This window comes from Cynocephalus volans, chromosome 1 (assembly GCF_027409185.1).
Source record: "Cynocephalus volans isolate mCynVol1 chromosome 1, mCynVol1.pri, whole genome shotgun sequence".
Lineage (NCBI taxonomy): Eukaryota > Metazoa > Chordata > Mammalia > Dermoptera > Cynocephalidae > Cynocephalus > Cynocephalus volans.
In genome coordinates, this window is record NC_084460.1 from 94141276 (window position 1) to 94159876 (window position 18601).

Below are 18601 nucleotides of genomic sequence, written 5' to 3' on the forward strand. Positions count from 1 at the left end.
CAGTGCTAAATATTTTCCCTTCAAAATGTCATTGTGCTACATTGCACAATGTCATGTAACTTTAAAATATAACTCACCAAAAAGTTTTGTTGTTTGTTGAATAATTGACATCTTCATATATTTTTCTCTCATAATCATAGAGCTAGTTGTTTTCTACCATTTTCTTGATAAGGGAATTAAGGGTCAAAGAGTTTGCTAATTTTTCCCAGTGTATTTTAAGGAATGGCGATACATTTGAAGTACAATGAAAAACCTGTTGTCATTTTAATTATTATTAAACTTTTCGTCACACTTTTGTGTGTGGCCGGCCAGTACAGGGATCTGAACCCTTGACCCCAGTATTACAACACTGTGCTCTAACCAACTGAGCTAACCAGCCAGCCCTTAAATTTTTCATCACACTCAAGAAGAAAGTCTCAAATTAGAACTAATATTTCCTTAACATCTCTTTAACACTTTCTAATATTCCCCTTTTTTCAATAAAGAGCAGGTAGACCAAAAGCCTACAGTCTTAGGCTGGCACCAGCTGGCTTCCTGCTAACCTTGTAAACTTTGCTTCTTTGGGGGATCTTTTATTCTTGTTAACCTGATTTAGAGATGTTTCTGCCTATAAGAGATAATTGGAAGAAGCCTGCAGGGAAGTAATGAAGAGAAAGTATTGAAAGTCAGTTTTGCCCTCTGAGATTTCAAATTGGACCAGAGTTTTTGCACAATGCTTTTGACCACTACCTTTTTGGTTATATAAGCTTAATGTCATCCAGTTAGTTAAAGGAGCTCCATTTCTGATGAGCAGTTAAAAATCCCAAACTGAACTGAAATAAGTATGAGTCGACCTGTAGACAACGGATACTGTACTCTACCTTCATAATGCGGACAATATGTTTGTTGCCTTAAAGACATGTTTTCTTTTAGTTGGTTACACATAAAAACAAGTTCAAGTAGGGTGCAGAGCCTGTGTCATGGTCAATTTGGGCACATTTAGAGGAAATCTCACCCCCGAACTTGTTATAGAAGCCTTTGACCTCAGCTCTCTTGTTGGATACCAGGATTTTGCCGCATTCTGCTCATACCCTGCTCCTCACCATAGTGGCTCAGAAGGCAGAAACTGGAGTTTGGACTCTAAGTCACTTGTGTTGTCTTGGATCTTGGACAAAACCATCGTCCCTCTTTCTAGATCTCACTGTCACCAGCACAGTGAAAAGGTTGGGCTCTTCCAGTCCTCAGAGCTGATGATCAGGGGGTATCTATGTCCCTCTCTCAGGCAGACTTTTCTTTTGTTCTCTTTTCACCATTTACCTAATTTGAAAAAAACTTTTTGATTATTTTTATAATAGTATTTTTCTTATTTAAAAGGTAACACATTTATTTTTAGATAACAAAAGTAGGTAAGCAAGAATAAAGCAAACAAAATTCACTCATAATCCCACCAACCAGTAAAATGTTACAGTGTACAACTTTCAGGCATTTCTAACCCAATTCTTCAGTTAATAATATGTGAGATTATCTGTCCATGTACTTTAACATGGTCATGCAGACACAGCATAGTTTACTTCACTGAGTCTCTTTCGTTAACTTCTTTGTTGATGGTAATTTTTGATTATTATCAATGTTTTAATGAACTTCCATGTATGTGAATCTTATTGTATAATGCTAACTAGTTTCTTAGCATGAATTACTAACCTGACCATCCTTATCATAAAAAGAAATATGTCTTCTGGTCAAGATGGCAGAATAGATGGTACCCAGTGTCACTCTCTCCCACAAATCAACCAATTTACAACTATGAAGAAACAATGACAGCCAAGCTGGGGCTGCTAGAGCTTAGGGGAAGAGGAGGAGAGACCTTGGAGTGCATGAAGGAGGAGAAGCCACGATGAGAGAAACAAAGGACTGCTCTGACCATTTCGAATCCCAGACACTTCCAGGCTGGTGGAGCTGGTGAGCACACAGAGAAGGAGCTGGCAAAAGCCACAGCTGTGCCCTTTGGATAAAACTGCTTGGAGGTGGCAGGGGAGATGAAGGCCTTGATGGCCACCAGGCCAGCAAGACCACTAATAGGGTTCCTGTGGATCCACATAGGAGGTAGGAGCCACAACAACTGAGAAAAGGAGCCACTCAGAGGCCGGTGAGTCACCACAGAGCATGGCCCGTCCCATGGGAAGTGTTTGGAGTCTAGGCACTGGGGGCGACAGGCCCACTGTGGGAACACTGGGGCACAGCAAGGACAGCTCATCGGCCCCCTAATCAGCACAGGCCCACTCAGAGGAGACTGGTCAGGAATATAGAATTGCAGGGGGTGCAGTTTGCTGAAAAGACTCAGGCCCAGAACAGTGTTTCTACACAACCCAGGTGTGCCAGATTTCACAAGAACCGGAAGTACCTATAAAGTCAACCATTAAAACCTGAGCTGCACAAAAAGCCTTTCCCAGGGAATCAGCAGCAAAGCAGCAATTTAGCTCAAACACAGAGCTCAAGTACTGGTCCCCACAGGAAGTTCCCCCATTTTAGAAGTAAGCAAAGGACAACAAATTAGTTCCAGTGCAGAGTTTAAGTCGTGGGAACAGCAAATAATCCAACACAGAACTGAAAGAAAAAAAAGTACCACAACCAAAGACAAAATTTGATATTAACTCATAAAGGTCTCATTTCACTAAAGAATGCCTGTAACACCCAGAAGGGTCAGAAGTCTCCTGGGCTACCAAACCAGAAAGGGGGAAGGGCCAGAAGCCTCAGCCATGCCCCCCCAACATGTGCAACCAGCCCAGCAACGACCGCTGAGCCACAGCAAGAAAGGCCCTGGGTTCCCAAGCTGGGGTGGTGAGGGGCGAGGGCTTTTGCCACATACCCCTGACATCTGCACCCAGCCCAGCAATGACCAAGCCACTGCCAGAAGCCCCCCCAGTCTCCCCTGTGGGAATTAAGGGGGCCACAGGCCTCAATCCCACCCCTCCTCCTTCCTCCTTCCTACATCCCATTTCCTTCCCCTTTCCCCTCTCCCTCTCCCTCCCTCCCAATTGCTCCACAACATCATAGAATGTAAAAAAAATAATATTAATAAAAAAGAACTACATTTTCCAATTAAATAAACAAATACATTAGAAATATGTATATTTTTTAAAAGATAGTAGTAATTAATTTTTGTTGAAAACATTAAAATAATCAAAAATGTATAATATAAAAAATTACCCCCTCCATTCTCTAGAGGTAACCATGGATAATTATTTGCTGTACATCCTTCCAGGGAATTTATTTGTTTATTCATTAATTTAATAAAATTTGTAGAAGCCACAATGTGCTATATTCTGTACTAATCACTGGGGATACAGCACTGATCTAAGTAGACATAATATGCTAATGGAGCCTAAGTTCCTAAGAATAGAGATCCTAAATAATCCACTAACCTATACACACAATTACAAATTATAATAGGTGCATTGAAGTTGTGGCAAACAGTTCAATGACAGACTACAAAAGGACAACTTAATTTACAACAATAGGTGGGGGAGAATGAGAAGATCAGGGAAAGTTTCTCTGAAAGAATAACAAGTAAACAAAAATCTGAAGAATAGACCCATTTAGCCAACTAAGAATGTTGGGAATGGTTGGAAGGGAGTGGGGTTCCAGATGGGAGACAAGAGGGAGTGCTCCAAATTCATAGAGTACAGTGTGCAAAGTCCTTGAAAGTGGAACTGAACTTGGTGACTGAAAGTGGTCCAGTACATCTGAGACAGGCCAATATAAAGAGGTAGAAAGGTAGGTGAGAACTAGGTCAAGGGGTGCCATGGAGGCCATGTTGACATGTTGGTATCCATTGGAAGAACAAGGGGAGCTATTGGAGGCTTTCCCTACCAATCTAGTATGCACAGTCTGTCCAGCTTAGGCAGTCCTGTGTTAGGCATGGTCTGTTGGTACCCAGCACCACTCCCACTGTTCCTCTGTATCACAGAGGCCTGGATGCTCAAAAACCTCTTTCCCCACACTCCCTCTGCTAGCTGGTTTCCAGTAAGGTACAATGGAAGGCATTCATGGGAGTTGAAAAGGCAGGAGGAAGGGCAACTCCATTAGTAGTAGTGACAAGTGACTGAAGGTTATCAGGGGTTCCAGCAACAGCAGAAGGAGCAGCATCCGGGTGGCAGCGCAGCACCACGCTTCAGAAACGCCATGGTGAGTGGGGCCTTTAGCTACGTCCTGGTCTCTGGTTTACATCTTTTTCTTCCTTCTGCTGTTCCAACACTTCAGTGGGTTTGTATGCAACCTTCTGCATTAAATTCCTCTCTGCTTAAGATATGGAGTATTTTTTGATTTCCTTTCTAGACACTGACTTACAGAACACTTTGAATTCAAGCAAATCCTTTAGCTTCTTACTAACCATGTTTTTTGTAAGTGCCCCAAAGAAGTTTGAGAGTCATTTTTTGAATCCATTTGCTTTAATTTTGGTTAACACTGGCTAATTGGCTATAATTTTATTGCCAATCTTGGTAAAGTTCATCAGTAGGAATCATAATTGAAGCATTTGAAACAAACCAAAACAAAATAACAATCCCTACTTCAAGAATTCTCTCAAACAATTATTCCTGTGCGGATTGTAGGTCTTGCGCATTCTGGAACAGTTTTAATTCTGTATGTATATTATCCCTGTACCCGACATTACCAAAGTCTGTGTCCTGCCTTGAAAATACTGCCCCTTACATACTCACACTGTTGTTGATGTCTATAATTTATTCTCACTTATTTGGAAGGAACTTCTCAATTTTAGTCTGTGAAAACTGGCCTTTCCTGCCCCACACCTTCAGATGAGTTTAATAGTGCTCTTGATTGAACAGCGTCTCAAGTAGGGCCAATTTTATGCTCTACGCCTAGAATTTTAACCTAGGCTCAGGATGACAAAAAAGACTGAAAATTATGGGAGTTGATTCAGCTTGATGATAACAGCCTAAGAGAGTACCCATTTGTTCTTGCTATTGCCTACCTACTAGTTCTGGACTTTGTCCTAGGCCTGAATCCCCAGCTTTCCTTTTAATAGTATAAGCTCACCATATCTACCCATTAGCTTGCTTTTCTGCTTGAGTTGAATAGAATTAAATTCTTTCAGCCTAAAGAACCATATAAATAGAGAGGGAGTGTATTTTTTTCTTTTCTTTTCAGTTTTCTTTTTTTTTTCTTTTTAAAATATGCATAAAATTTATCATCTCAACCACATTAAGTGTACAGTTCAGTAGTGGTAAGTACATTCACATTGTTGTGCAGCCAATCTCCAGAATTCTTTCCATTTTGCAGAACTGCAATTCTATACCTATGAAACAACTCCCAATTCCCAGCCTCCCCCATCCCTTGAAACCACCATTCTACTTCCTACCTCTATGAATTGCCTACTTTAGGTACCTCATATGAGTGGGATCACAGCATTTTTCTTTTTGTGACTAGCTTATTTTACTTTTAGCATAATGTCCTCAAGATTCATCTATGTTGTACACATGTAAGAAGTCCCTTCCTTTTTAAGGGTGAATAATATTTCATTGTAGATAGATAGATCACATTTTTTTTTAAATCCATTCACCCATTGATGGACACTTAGGTTCCTTCTACATGTTGGCTGCAATGAATAATGCTGCTATGAACGTGGGTGTACAAATATCTCTTAGAAACCCTGCTTTTAATTCTTCTAGGTATCTTACATACCCAGAAGTGGAATCATAATTTTTAGAGGAACCACCACACTGTTTTCAACAGTGGCTCCACCGTTTCTCATTCACACCAACAGTACACAGGGTTCCAATTTCTCCATGCTCTTGCAAGCAATTATTTTCTGATAGTAGCCATCCTATATCCCAATGGGTGTAAGGTAGTTCTTTTCTTTTTTAAAATATATGTTGCACCAAGGGTCGTCGCTTGCATTCACAAATGGTTTTACAGAATATCATGAATAATTAAATGCTACCCAAGTCTCTCGGGGAAGAGCTAGCTAGCATTCTAAACTATCTTTGGGGCTCCTGGACCCAATCTGTCTGGTAAGTTTCTTCTTCCACTGTCCCCAGTTCTCCCTACATTCCTTCTATTAAACATGGAGAGAGTGAATGCTGCACTCGCTTTCCCATTTGCTTTCTCTCATGAAGAATCTGTGATTCATTTTAGACAGGATTTAAATCATGCCGTGTTAGTAAATTCAAAATGTAAGTTTGGGGTAAATCACTTTTTTACAAAATGGGCAAGGAGAAACCTCAAGCCACCTGCTAGGAATTTGCCAACAAGATGACGAAGGCCCTTATTAAGAAAGCATTTAGGATCTTTCAAAAGTGCTGGTATTGTTTGTTCTGACTTGAGATAACCTAAACAAAAAAAAGCCTGGGAACCGGTCTTTGGCGCTCACCTTTCAAACTCTTCACAGCCAAGACTCAGACGCCTGAATGTCTCCTGGGCACATTTGTGTCTCCGGCAGCCTCCCTCTGTGCGGCACGTTTCCTCTGTTTTGGAACATTGTTTTTTGGCTTCTCTTCAACTGTGCCTGAACCAGGAGAGCTGAGACTCTTGGCGAAGTGTGGGCTAAGCTACTCAGGCCCCTGGATTCTCAGTCAGTCAGTTCCCAGCTGGGTTCCTTTGAGCAAGGTTCTTAAACTCTCTGAGCTCCAGTTTCCTCATCTGTGAAACAGGATATAACACTGCCTGCTTGTAGGCCTATTGTGAAGATTAATTGAGGTAATGGATATACACATTTTCGGCATGATATTGGTGTAACAGACAGTGTAAAAATGAGTGCCATTTATTCTGTACAGAAATAAGATTGGAAGATAGTCATATCTGAAAATAAAATTATGAATGCACCTACTTTTTGAATGTGTTTTCTCAACTGTTCTTGAGTTTTTTTGAGAAATGTCAAAAATTATACTCTAAAAAAGTTCAAGAGATATATTATGCATCAGGGTTACTACAGTTAATAACAATATACTGTGTACTTAAACATTTCTGAGTAGATTTTAAGTGTTCTTGCCACACACACAAAAAAGTATGTGAAGTAATACATATGTTAATTAGCTTGATTTAGCCAGTCCACAATGTGCGTGTATATATATATATATACATCAAATAGCATGTTGAATACCATAAATATATAAAATTTTTGTCAATTACAAAACCAATTATACCAATATCTCATGTTCAAAGGGCTGAGCTTTATTTCTCAGACCTACATATTTTTTACAAGAAACATCTCCATTTCTTTTTAGAAAACTTCCAGATCCACTTTTGTATAGTCTAGAATAGATTTCTGTTATATTTTAAAAGTTTCCTCTTAGCATAGTGCTTGTATATGTGTGTATATACACATACATTAGATGTAAGGGAAGGGACACACATATCTTCCATTTCTTTAACACCTACCATGAAAATTATAAAATGCCTTGCATTTTTAGAACTCTTACCTAATATTTTCAAAAAATTATTTTGATTTTTGATATTCACAGAAACCCAATGCAGTAGCAGGAGAAGCAGTTAATATCACCCTGGTTTCACAGATGAGATTTGGGGAGGTGTGTGACTTTCCTGAGACCCTGAAGCCAATAACGCAGTGGAGCCAGAACTCAAACCCAGGCCCTGTTTTCCAAATCCACTATTGCCTTCACCATATCTCACTGCCTGACCCCCGTGTGGTGGAGGACTGCTGGCAAAAAGAATGGAAACAAAAAGCAGAAATGTAAGGCTTGAAAGCCTTTTTGGAATTTGGAGAGACTGAGAATTAGCAAACAACTGAAATGTCATGCTAACAGTTCAACAAGAAATCAGTAGCATTGGAGGTATTTTAATTGCTTCAGAATTTGTAGGTATATTCTTTAAAACAAAGAAACACAGCACATTCCAGATCTCCACTTTCCCATATAGGTTATTTTTATGTCCTGAATACTAGATTCTTATTCTCCTTAGTAATGGATTTATAGCTTAAGTATATTTCCTGAATACTTCTTCCTGTGCACACTTTGTTAAAAGGATCAATATATATACCCCATATCTTTAATTCCTATACTACCTACATTTAGAAATGATATGAGATATTTTTTATATCTGACATTGTAGCTAAGAATGAATAAAGAAATGAAGGAAGGAATTAGCCTGGATCTATTTCCACATGTCATACTTATTTATCCTTCAGGCCTTGTTAAATCCTCTATAGTTAGCCATAATTGGAATAATCCTATTTTAAGACAATTTGGCATTACATTTAAGGAGCAAAAAATGTATATATTCTTAATGGCACCTCCACGAGAGAATTTATCATGTGGAAGTACCACTCCTCACATTCCAACTCTGCAGATACATATATGAACACACAGAGATAATTATATGCATGAAAATTAAAATACCATTGCTTACTCTAGTGAAAAGCAGAAAACAACTTAAAATTTCCAATAACATTGAAATGGTAGATGAAATTATAGTCGATCAAAACTGATGGACTATTGGGCAACTACTAAATGATTATTTTGAAGAATTTGTAGCACTTTACAAGGATATTTTTTGCCACAAGTAAAGAAAGAGAACACAAAATCATGTTTACAGTCTGATTATAGCTATGAAAGAAGAATATTTTGCATGTGGTCAAAAACTTAAAAGGAACACAGAAAAGTTAAAGTTTTTTCCCCCTCTTGTGAATCAGTTAAGAGTCCTTGTGTCATTAAAAACAAAAATAAGAATCTGAGCTCCTTTTGGCATGTACTATGTAAAATCCAGCGGAAAAACTGTAGGTTGCTCTCCGTCCAAATTTTAGAATGGGTGTTGTGAACATGGAGTGATACCAGGACTGGGTCTGGTGCTCATGAGCCCTGACTTTGCATGGCATGGAGAAAGGTCAGAACGATGAGCAGGACTCAGTGCCAGCCACGGACTGTCACTTGTATCATCTCAAAACAATACAAACATGCTCTAGGTTCCACGTATCTGTTAGGGCATCAAGGTCCCAGACATCATATCTTTAAATCACTGGATCCCAAAGGGATACTAAAATTGTGGAACAAGGAAAAGTACCATGGGGAAAATTATCATTTTTTAAGTCTTTATTTTTTAGTTGCTCCTCCCATAGTAATGCACTGAAAGGCATAACAGTTTATATTGTACAAAGCATTTGAAGAAAGTACCTCAACTTGCCGATTATTTCAAAATGAGATTACAAACAAAAAGAAAACAAATCTGGTTTCTCAATAAAGGGCAAAATAACTGAATACAGTCTGTTATTTACTTCTCTCTTTTAACATAAGGTCGGGAACACTTCATTTTACAAATAGGATTAACATGAACATAACATCGCACAAGCTTGCAAACAACCAGCATAAAATATGGGGTACAGTTTTTAATCAGAAGAATCATGCTTTCATGAAAGAAATTATAATTGTTTATACAATCGAATTGATTTCAGTATTACAAAAACTAAGTTGCATCTATTCATATTTAGTTCATTAAGAAGGAAAACAAAACAACAAAAAAAGGAATGTTAAGAAAAGCCAAACACCATTTGGCACTCCCATACACAGGTCGAGTCACCTTGGTCCTTAAATTTCAGAAAGGGGTGTGCCTCGGACGTCATAAAGTAGTGGCTGACCGGAACAGTGCTATTTTAATCAACAAACAAGAGTTTGCCAACAAATAAATACATGATACACGCAACACACAAAAAATTAAACATTAAAAAACAGCGACATGATTGTCTAAAATTAAGATGTTATTACAAGGATTTGGCAAACATTTTATTAGTGGTACAGCGGTACTGGTGATGAACAGGTTACTCCACTGACTTAACCTCTTTGAGCAATGAACATCCATAGTTTACAATATACACATACCCTTATTCCCTAATTTTAAACAATGTACTTAAGAAGGCAAAAGTTAGGGGGGACAAGTACTCCCTGTTATCAGTTTCTATAATAATCGACTGTGCGTTTCATCCAACTACTTCCATCTTCAAAGGGTTAAATTACATAAAACTTTAACAAAGAAAAAAATTAAATCTGTAATTAAAAGCAACTGTTCCCAATCATGTCAGGTGATCTTGTACAAAAAAGAATGCAGTTTCTATGGAGTGTTCATTTGTATCAACGCTGTCACCTCCACTGCCCTCTCACCCACCCTCAGCCTAGGGCAGGTGAACTTTGCCCAGCAAATTTTTCATTTTCATTGAATCACTTTAAGTCGCATTGATCCTCCAGAAGTCAGCAGCTGCCTTTGCTGTGCAAAACAAAATATCGAGAATAAATAGTTTCTTTTTTTCTTTTTCTTTCTTTCTTTTTTTTTTTTTTTTTAATCATTCAGTTTAAGGTCACCGGACTTTAAATGAGTGACCCTTCAGGTTTATAAGGCATTCTGCTCAGCAGTCTTGTAAATAGTCCTATATGAAAGAGCCATGCTACTGTTGGACTTGGTCCCACTCTGGTCAACCAGGGTAATGTCATACGTGGCTTATAGACTGGATGGCACCAGATTCCGCTGCAGCCCTTGCCATACTGTGCCACACGTTGGAAGAACTGTGGGATGTTGAATGGAGGGACTCCTTGTCAGACAGTGACAACATCATAGCATATGCCTGTGGTGAAAAGGAGAGACTCAGTAAATGGAACTTGAAAAACATCATTTTGATTTGAAGAATATTGTTGGTGACTGTGGGGAAGGGATGGGACCCTGAGTAGGAGCGCCCTTCGTGGGTATGTTAGGTAAAGGGGACATATTTTTTTGTTAAAATGACACAGGATTATTGCTGGCCTTCACTGCCTTGGGGACACAAAAGTGACACATCCCACAGAACAAAAAATGAATTATTCTACTTAAAATGTCAGTCGTGCTTCCATTGAGAAACATGAGTCATCCCTCTGCCCAACCATAAATACAGTCATCTGTCCACCACACGTGTTCAATTCGAAAACTATTATATGGTGCTGGTGGCCAAAACTACAAATATTAATAAGATATAGACCTGACTTAAAAGATCTGTCATCTAGTAGAGGAAACAGTCTGACTCCTGCACTTTATAGAGTACTGAAGGTGAAATTACTTGCCCAATGTCACTCAACTAGATAGTGGGGAAGGAAGAACTAAAACTTATTTCTGCCAACTTTTCATCCAGTGTTCTTTCTCCAATTCCCCACCATGCTTGAAATATTCAATGCCGACACCCAAAAACCTTGAAAGTTCAGATGGATCAAATCAGATCTACCAGAAAATGAAACAAAACACAAGACCCAACAACGTTCTAACCAACGTGGGAGCGTGTCTGCTGAGCAGAAGGTGCGCAGAGGTGCTCTGTAAGGAAGTGCTTTTTCTTCCCTATTATCATGTCAAGTTCTAAATAACTGTTCAGAGAATCCCTCATTTACTGCCAAGGAAAATATTCAAATTAAATGTTTGGTCTTGACTTGTGAGTGAACTTTTCACTGTGGATTTGCTATTGTTGGTCTCACCCATCGCTAAACTTGCTTGTCAAAATGCTGCTGAAGTGGAATCATTAAAGTCCTGCCAAAGACATTCCACTGTCTGTAAACAAAGACAAAATGCCTTGTTGTTAGGCAGAATTTCATCTCTGGGAGTCATGCTGAGACATGTGGCCAGTCTGTGGTTTCTTCCGTAATCATGGCATTCTGTTAGAAAATCTGCCCTTGCAGGCTGATTTTGATTTGCTGGGTCATTGCGCTAAACGTACACTTTGACTTTTATGCATGCTATTTGCCTTCTGGACCTCTACAAAATCTTAGGATCCATTTAACAAGTATTTTTTAAGCATCTACTGTGCTAAGTCCTAGAGAATAAGTAATATAGAGAATTTTGTAGATTAAAGTATGGGTTAAGGGAGCATTGAACTTAAACGATCTATTCTGATTGCGTATCTACTTTTAGAGATCAAGATAAAGAATATTCTTGAGGATAGAGAAAATTTTGGAATCCTAAATTTTAATCCTGTCTCTACTCACCTAGCTGTGTGACTTTGGGCAAGTTGCTTAAACTTTTAAGATTCACTTTCCTCGTATAAAATGGGGATAGTAATAACAGTACTTGCCTACAAGGGTTGTGGAGGAGTCACAGGCGATAAATTACATAAGTGCTTAGCTCAGTGTGCCTGACATAAATAGTACCTATTATCATGAAATTAATTCTTGTGGAATAGGGTTTTTTCAGAGAAGATTCCATGTAGAATGAAGCCACCGTTGTAGTGGTCTATTATTTTGGATTCAATCACTATAAAAATTGCAGACAGAATAAATATATGAATGTTTTGAGTAAAGCATCTAAAACTTTAGATTCTAGAAAATGGTAAATATAGAATATCTGCCTTTTGGTAATCAAAGGAAATAAACATTTTATATGCTAGTAGCCGTGTACAGGATATAACTGACAGTTATCAAACCATTGATTTAATTAATGAAGGAAGAATGAATGAAAGAAGAATATCATGAAATAAAGTCAATTTGCAAAAAGGCCTGACCGTTTTCAAACTGATATGACATGATCAAGGAACAAGAAAAACATGAGCTAGGATTGCAAAATGATCGTATTTCTTGTAATGAATGGTAATTGTTAGCCTAGCTGGGCAGACATCACGTCAAAATGGTGGTACTGAAATATATCATATCCATGTTGATGTCCTCAAGTTCATGGAGTTAGGCTCCAAGAGCCTGTAGTGTAGAGGCTGGCTGCTTTTACTTCAATTCAGAAAGAACTTTTATCTTGCATATTACTGTATATAATATCTTAGACATCTTACTGAATTGAATATTTAATTTAAAGAACTGTATTATTCCATTGACATAATGTTTTCCCCATCTTCGCTGAGATGTCACTACATTTGCTATTAAGGCCAGCCCCAACCATCTCAGCAAAATAGGAAATCACCTCCAAAGGTACAAGCCAATATGGTCACATTGTTCTACATGTCAGGCCATCTTCAAAATGGACTAACGGATCAAACAGTTAGACCAACGTGACCAATAAATATGGTAATAGAAAGTTTCTTTTTTAAAAATTTGACTTAAGTGAACAATCTGGTTGAGTGTGGATGTCAAATAAAATGTACTGACTTCCTTTATTTTGTAATAAAAGAACCGAGGCTCTTTTAACTGGTATTTACAGATCCTTAGGTGAGTTTAGTTTTAGTTACCACAGTTCTGATAGAATGCCGAAGAGTGCAGTGAATTTGGGTATCATTTATTTGCTCATTCATTCATTTCAATAAAAATTGATGTTGTATTTCCAGATCTACCACTAACTTGGTGCAGACCTTTGGCAACTCATCTCATTTCTATTACTCATTTTACTCCTAAATTCTGTAATTAGATGACTTATACATTAACCATACATAACAATTTACTAGACATAGTAAGAGACAAAAAGAATTAAATTCACTTTCCAAAAATCTTAAAATATAATTATGTTGACAAAAGTGACAGACACAAAGCAATTAGAAAATAATTCTGAGGTAATACATAAATATTTGCAAACAAACATTATGGACTATCTATACAGAAGTAAGGGAATTTCAAGTAAAGGAGACATTATTGTTGAATAGGATTTGTCACAGAAGTTTCTATGCAGAATGCAACCACATCAATTGCTATATTGGTTAACTCTTTTGGATTCAGTCATAGACAGAGTAAAGATACGAACATTTTGAGTAAAGCGTCTGAAATGGTTTAGATTTTAGAATATTTCAGAGATAGAATATTTGCTTTTTGGTAATCAAAGGAAATGTACATTTTCATGCACAATGTCACCATGATGCTATACTGCAGGAAATATGTACCTGTGACTTGGACTTTCTGTGTAACGGCTGCTTAAGTTCCTCTGGCACATGGGAAGTACTAAATGAAGACAGCTCGGCTTCAGTATATTGATTATCTTCCATTTTCCTCATTTTGAGGCTATCTGTGAAGTGCCTTATATGATCTAGAGCAGAAAGTCCAGTTTTATATTCTTCCTCTTTATACCTAAAATGAACCAATGGGAAAGCACAGAAGATTTTTTGCTGGGTTTTTTTTTTTTTCAGTTTATCATCTAACAAATCACTTTCATTTGAATCTCTCTGTACAGCTGACAAGCTTTAGACTGTTTTTGCAGTGTGAAGTAGCATGCATCAATCATTAGGTTCCTTTAAATATTTTCAAATATATCTTAAAAATATATTTCCCTTAAGATTTTTAGTAAATGAAGTTAAGCATATATTTGAGATAAAGAGTTAAACTCAATGGCATGTTAGTCAGCAATGTGTGGAGACAAAATTTATGTATTTATAACTTCCATTTAAAGCAAAGCTAGTTATGATAATATTCAGTTAGCACCCACTAACCTCGTTAAAATATAATATACTCATCACTTCAAATATTTGGTTATTTTTTTTCATTTAAAAATCTATTATCTATAGAGATTACACATATATAGTAAAGTGAAATTAATCTCAATAACATTTAACTGATGATCACAACATATGATCAGATAAATCATATGAAATCTTTATTTTTCTCTGAGTTTTATAGGTAAAGAGTAAAAATAAATGATTGTGTACTTGTGTAATCTCCACTTATCTTTCCTACCTCAGGTTAATCAGAGTTACATAAATACTGATGTATTTATATTCTTGAGGATTATGTTTGATGGCCACCTTATTTTCACCTATTTAAAACTGATCCTCTGAGTATGCCTTGCTAATTCAAATTTAATTTTTATGATTTATTACTCACAAATTGCTTATCACCTGAAGTCTTGCTCTAATGGCAAAACAGAATGGGAGGAATTGCAATTGTATGTGGGTCTACTCTTGCCTGGTTTCTAAACTCACCCCAAGTACTCACCTTACTGGGGACGTCTTGCAACTCATCTCCAGGGCACTGGTTTCTTCATACTCATCTTCAGGGTTTCCTTCATGTAAACTACTTGTCACTGGTTCCTTTCCTATTTTTCCAGTAAGATCATTGTCTTCATCCTCCTCATCTAGCAACACCTCATCTTCTACTTCTTCATCATCCAGTAGATCTGAATTTTGACTGGTCACCAAAGTCTTTTCATCCTTAAAGTGACTGCCATTCATTCTTTCAAATCATAAAAAGAAAAAGGTCCAATTATTGGTTTTATTTTTAAACTTGCAGTTGTTTGTTTTCCTATCATGTCTTCCTAACAGCAGTTTAGATTTTCAGCACTTACACAGGAGATTTTGTGGTTTATGCTCTACGGCAACCATGGGAAAATAATGTAATTTCACAAAAGAGAAAATGAAGAAGAAAATAATTGTATGATTATTCAGATTATAAATGGAACTCTGGCAAAACTGGGAAAACAATCTCAGTTTCTTATTTCTTATCAGGACTTTGCCTGATAAATGATATTGTTATATATAACACAAAAAACACATAAATGTTTTATCTGCAGAGTGTACCTAATTACCATATAAGTACTCACCATTTAAAATAATAGATTTCTGGAAAACTCATATCCTTGAGCAACACTAAAAACAGCTTCAATACACATGCCTAAAGTGAATCAAAGAGTTCAAAAACAGTGTCAAAGTAGCTGCCAAGTACCAACTGGTATTTACTGCTTTTAGGTGACATTTATCCATTCAGACACTGTACCCAAACTTGGAAGTGACTGAGAGCTCACTTATTTGTACTAGTTTCAAATTATCCTTTTTAGTCTGAACGTCAAAAATTTGCCTGTTTTCCAGGAGAACACTGGGATGGAAAATGATATAGAAATATAATTGTATAAATATATTTTTAAGTTTACTTAGCAAGTACGTCTAATATCATGATGCAAAAGAAGAAAATTATATTTTAAAAAGTCATTTGTAATGTATTTGTTTATGGTCACAACAATTGTAATATGTGATTCCAGAGTTTAATTATAAAAAAAGAGATGGATTACATAGGAATTTAAATTTAAAACATTTGAGGGCATTTATAAAAATAAGATAAGCTCTTCAGGCTTTGAAATGAACATTAAAATATGTATGAATTTAATTTTTGTTCCCTTGTAAGATTTAAAAGTTGAAATTAAGTTAAAAATACTTATACATGTTTTGAACTAGAGAATATCTTCTCCTAACCTCCTCCTTTTAAAGACACACTTGCCAAGTTCAGAAAGATTGTTAGGAATTAAAGCATCACGGCATCCAGGTTTCCTGATTCCCAGGCCATTCATAATCTCTCCATTTTACCTTCCTCCTCTACCTGTTTACAAATTCAGAAAACTTGTAGAGACTGTTAAGACAGTCGTGTACGAATTTCACATATAACTGTTTTTGAGATTATGAAAGTCTGGGTATCAGTAAAACACCCCCACAACCCAAAAATGCACTTTCCCACATAACAAAATGAGTATAATTTAATATTTAGATTTCCCAGGGTAAAAAAACTAAAGACATAAAATAATCTTGGATGTGATAGATGCACATAGTAAACATCCATTTGACCAGAAAAAGTCATATCATTATATTATAAAGCTTTTTATATAACCAATCTCTTAACCTCTTTTATCAAAGAATGATGAAAACATGTTTTTGCACAGACATAAATTATTAGTTTCCAGATACACTGCCAACTTGCTAGCTTGAATGGATTGAAATTGTTATTTAAAAAAAAAAGAAAAGAAAAAGCAAAAGAACAAAAGAGTGCATGGCTGAAAACCAAAAGTAACAAAAGCCAACATAATTAAGAAAACCTATCTGTTAATTATGTTTTCAAATGTGGCAATTTATAGGGGATAAATTATTCATCAAAAGTAGCCTGATAGGAGTTTTGGGGGAAAAGTTAGATGACTCAACCTTCTTACTTCTGTGCTGTTTAGACATGTTGAAGCCAGATGTTGGAGCTATGAGGGCTCACAAATCTCCAAGTACGGGCTAGAAAATCTGAATAGGCATCTCAGAACCCAAATCATGGTTTTTGTTCAACATTTCTTATTTGCGTCGTGTAAATATCATTACTGAAATGTAAGATTGTGATTGTGTTTTTCATTTGTTTTTACTACTTTGTACATCCCATCATCTTCATTTCTCTTTCTTTTTCTCTCTTTCCCCTTCTCTCTCTCTGCCAGACACACACACACACGCTCACAAATGGGCAAGAAGGAAAGACAGAGCCAACTGCACAATGCTGTAGTCCTTATCAGAATTCTTAGAGGCCAGGAAGGTCTTTCTCTTTTTTTCCCTTAGATATACTTTTGTGCAAGTTGAAGAACAGAAGCGGTCACATGTTTTTGCATTATTTTGATAAAAATGTTTATTCGAAGCTTGCCTTAATGGAAAAACTACCTAAAATGATGAACTCTGACTTTTAATTCCATCAAAAAACAGAGGATACAAACCCAATAATTCTTGTGTGATGAACAGTAATGAAACTTCCATTAACTAATTTCATGTCATAATAAAATTTACAATGCAGCATCCTAATTTAACATATCACTGGATAGTTATGTGCAGGAAAGTCTAGTTCTCTAATTATAACTTACAAATAGGAAAAATTAAATTCAGTAGTTTTGGCAAAATAATGTTTCATTAACTTCACATACAATGTGAAATACTAGTGAAGTGTTAATTATTATTTTCAAGAGCATGAAAAGCTTTTCTTTATGAATTAAGCCATATATGTTTAATGTTAATGATGATAAAGGAGCCAGTGCACCAGGTCACTAGAAACAAGGATGGTCATACCCACTGAAACAAACATGCCAGAATTAAATGAACCCCTACGTGAGAGGACATAAAGTAGTGATAGAATCTTCATTAAGAAATCTCAGTTTCTGTGTAAAAGATATTTGGGTGACACTCAACGGTTGTTTCATATATAAATACAAACAGATATATAAAGAGAGACAAAGAGTCATGCACCATCTGTAATATACGTATAATATATAATAATAACCACGACTGACCACTTATTCAATTTAATCCCTGTGGTGGCTTTCCCTTCTACTTGTAAAATTTTGATAAAATATTCTATTTAGCTATCAAGAGATGCAGAACAGCATGGGCGTGAAATCATGGGCTCCGCCCCCAGACAGCCCAGGTTGAATCCATTTATTACTTGTGTGACCTCTGGCAAGGGTTTACCCTTTGGTGTCTCCATTTCTTCACTGATAAAAGTACAGTGGCTATCTCAGAGGGTTATAACAAGAATTTAATTAATTAATGCATGTAAAGTGCTTGGATGAGCGTATCGTATTTAATCTGCACTAAAATGACCAGTCACTGGGGGTAGGAGTAACAGTAGTGCCAGGAAGGTGAGCACAGCAAATGCATTTGAAAACATATTCATTCCGGACATCAGAATTTAGAAAGTAAAGAGCGGCTTTACCTCTGCTCTGTGTTCCTGGGAGATTGGCTGCTGTGGTTGCTATTCCCAATGAAATTCCGAATTTCTGTGAAATACGCATCTTCTTTGTCTTCCAGAGTCGCACCTGTACTTTCCAGCTCAGAATGAGGCGACGACGTTGCTGTACCTGAGTGGAGCAGAAAGCCTTTGGTGACAAAGATTATTATTTATCTGGCAACTTAGTCTGAACCTATTCCTTATCAATTTGATCAGTGTTGTTTCTTAAAACATGCCCTTTTGAATATGAATAATGGTAACTCTCGGAGGTCGAAGTC

General features: G+C 36.9%; 1 protein-coding gene across 5 annotated transcripts in view; it reads right to left on the reverse strand.

The window, feature by feature from the left end:
- Nucleotides 1-10388: 10388 nt before the first annotated feature.
- MECOM (MDS1 and EVI1 complex locus) overlaps nucleotides 10389-18601 on the reverse strand; it is a 57242-nt gene continuing 49029 nt past the window's right edge. For all 5 annotated transcript variants that reach the window (XM_063097478.1, XM_063097454.1, XM_063097445.1 and 2 more), the window contains 4 exons: nucleotides 18309-18453; nucleotides 14811-15047; nucleotides 13766-13949; nucleotides 10389-10561 (listed from right to left, as the gene is read on the reverse strand). In XM_063097478.1, the coding sequence (XP_062953548.1) occupies nucleotides 10427-10561; nucleotides 13766-13949; nucleotides 14811-15047; nucleotides 18309-18453 (701 nt within the window). In that variant the 3' untranslated portion in view covers nucleotides 10389-10426. The remainder of the gene's footprint in view (nucleotides 10562-13765; nucleotides 13950-14810; nucleotides 15048-18308; nucleotides 18454-18601) is intronic.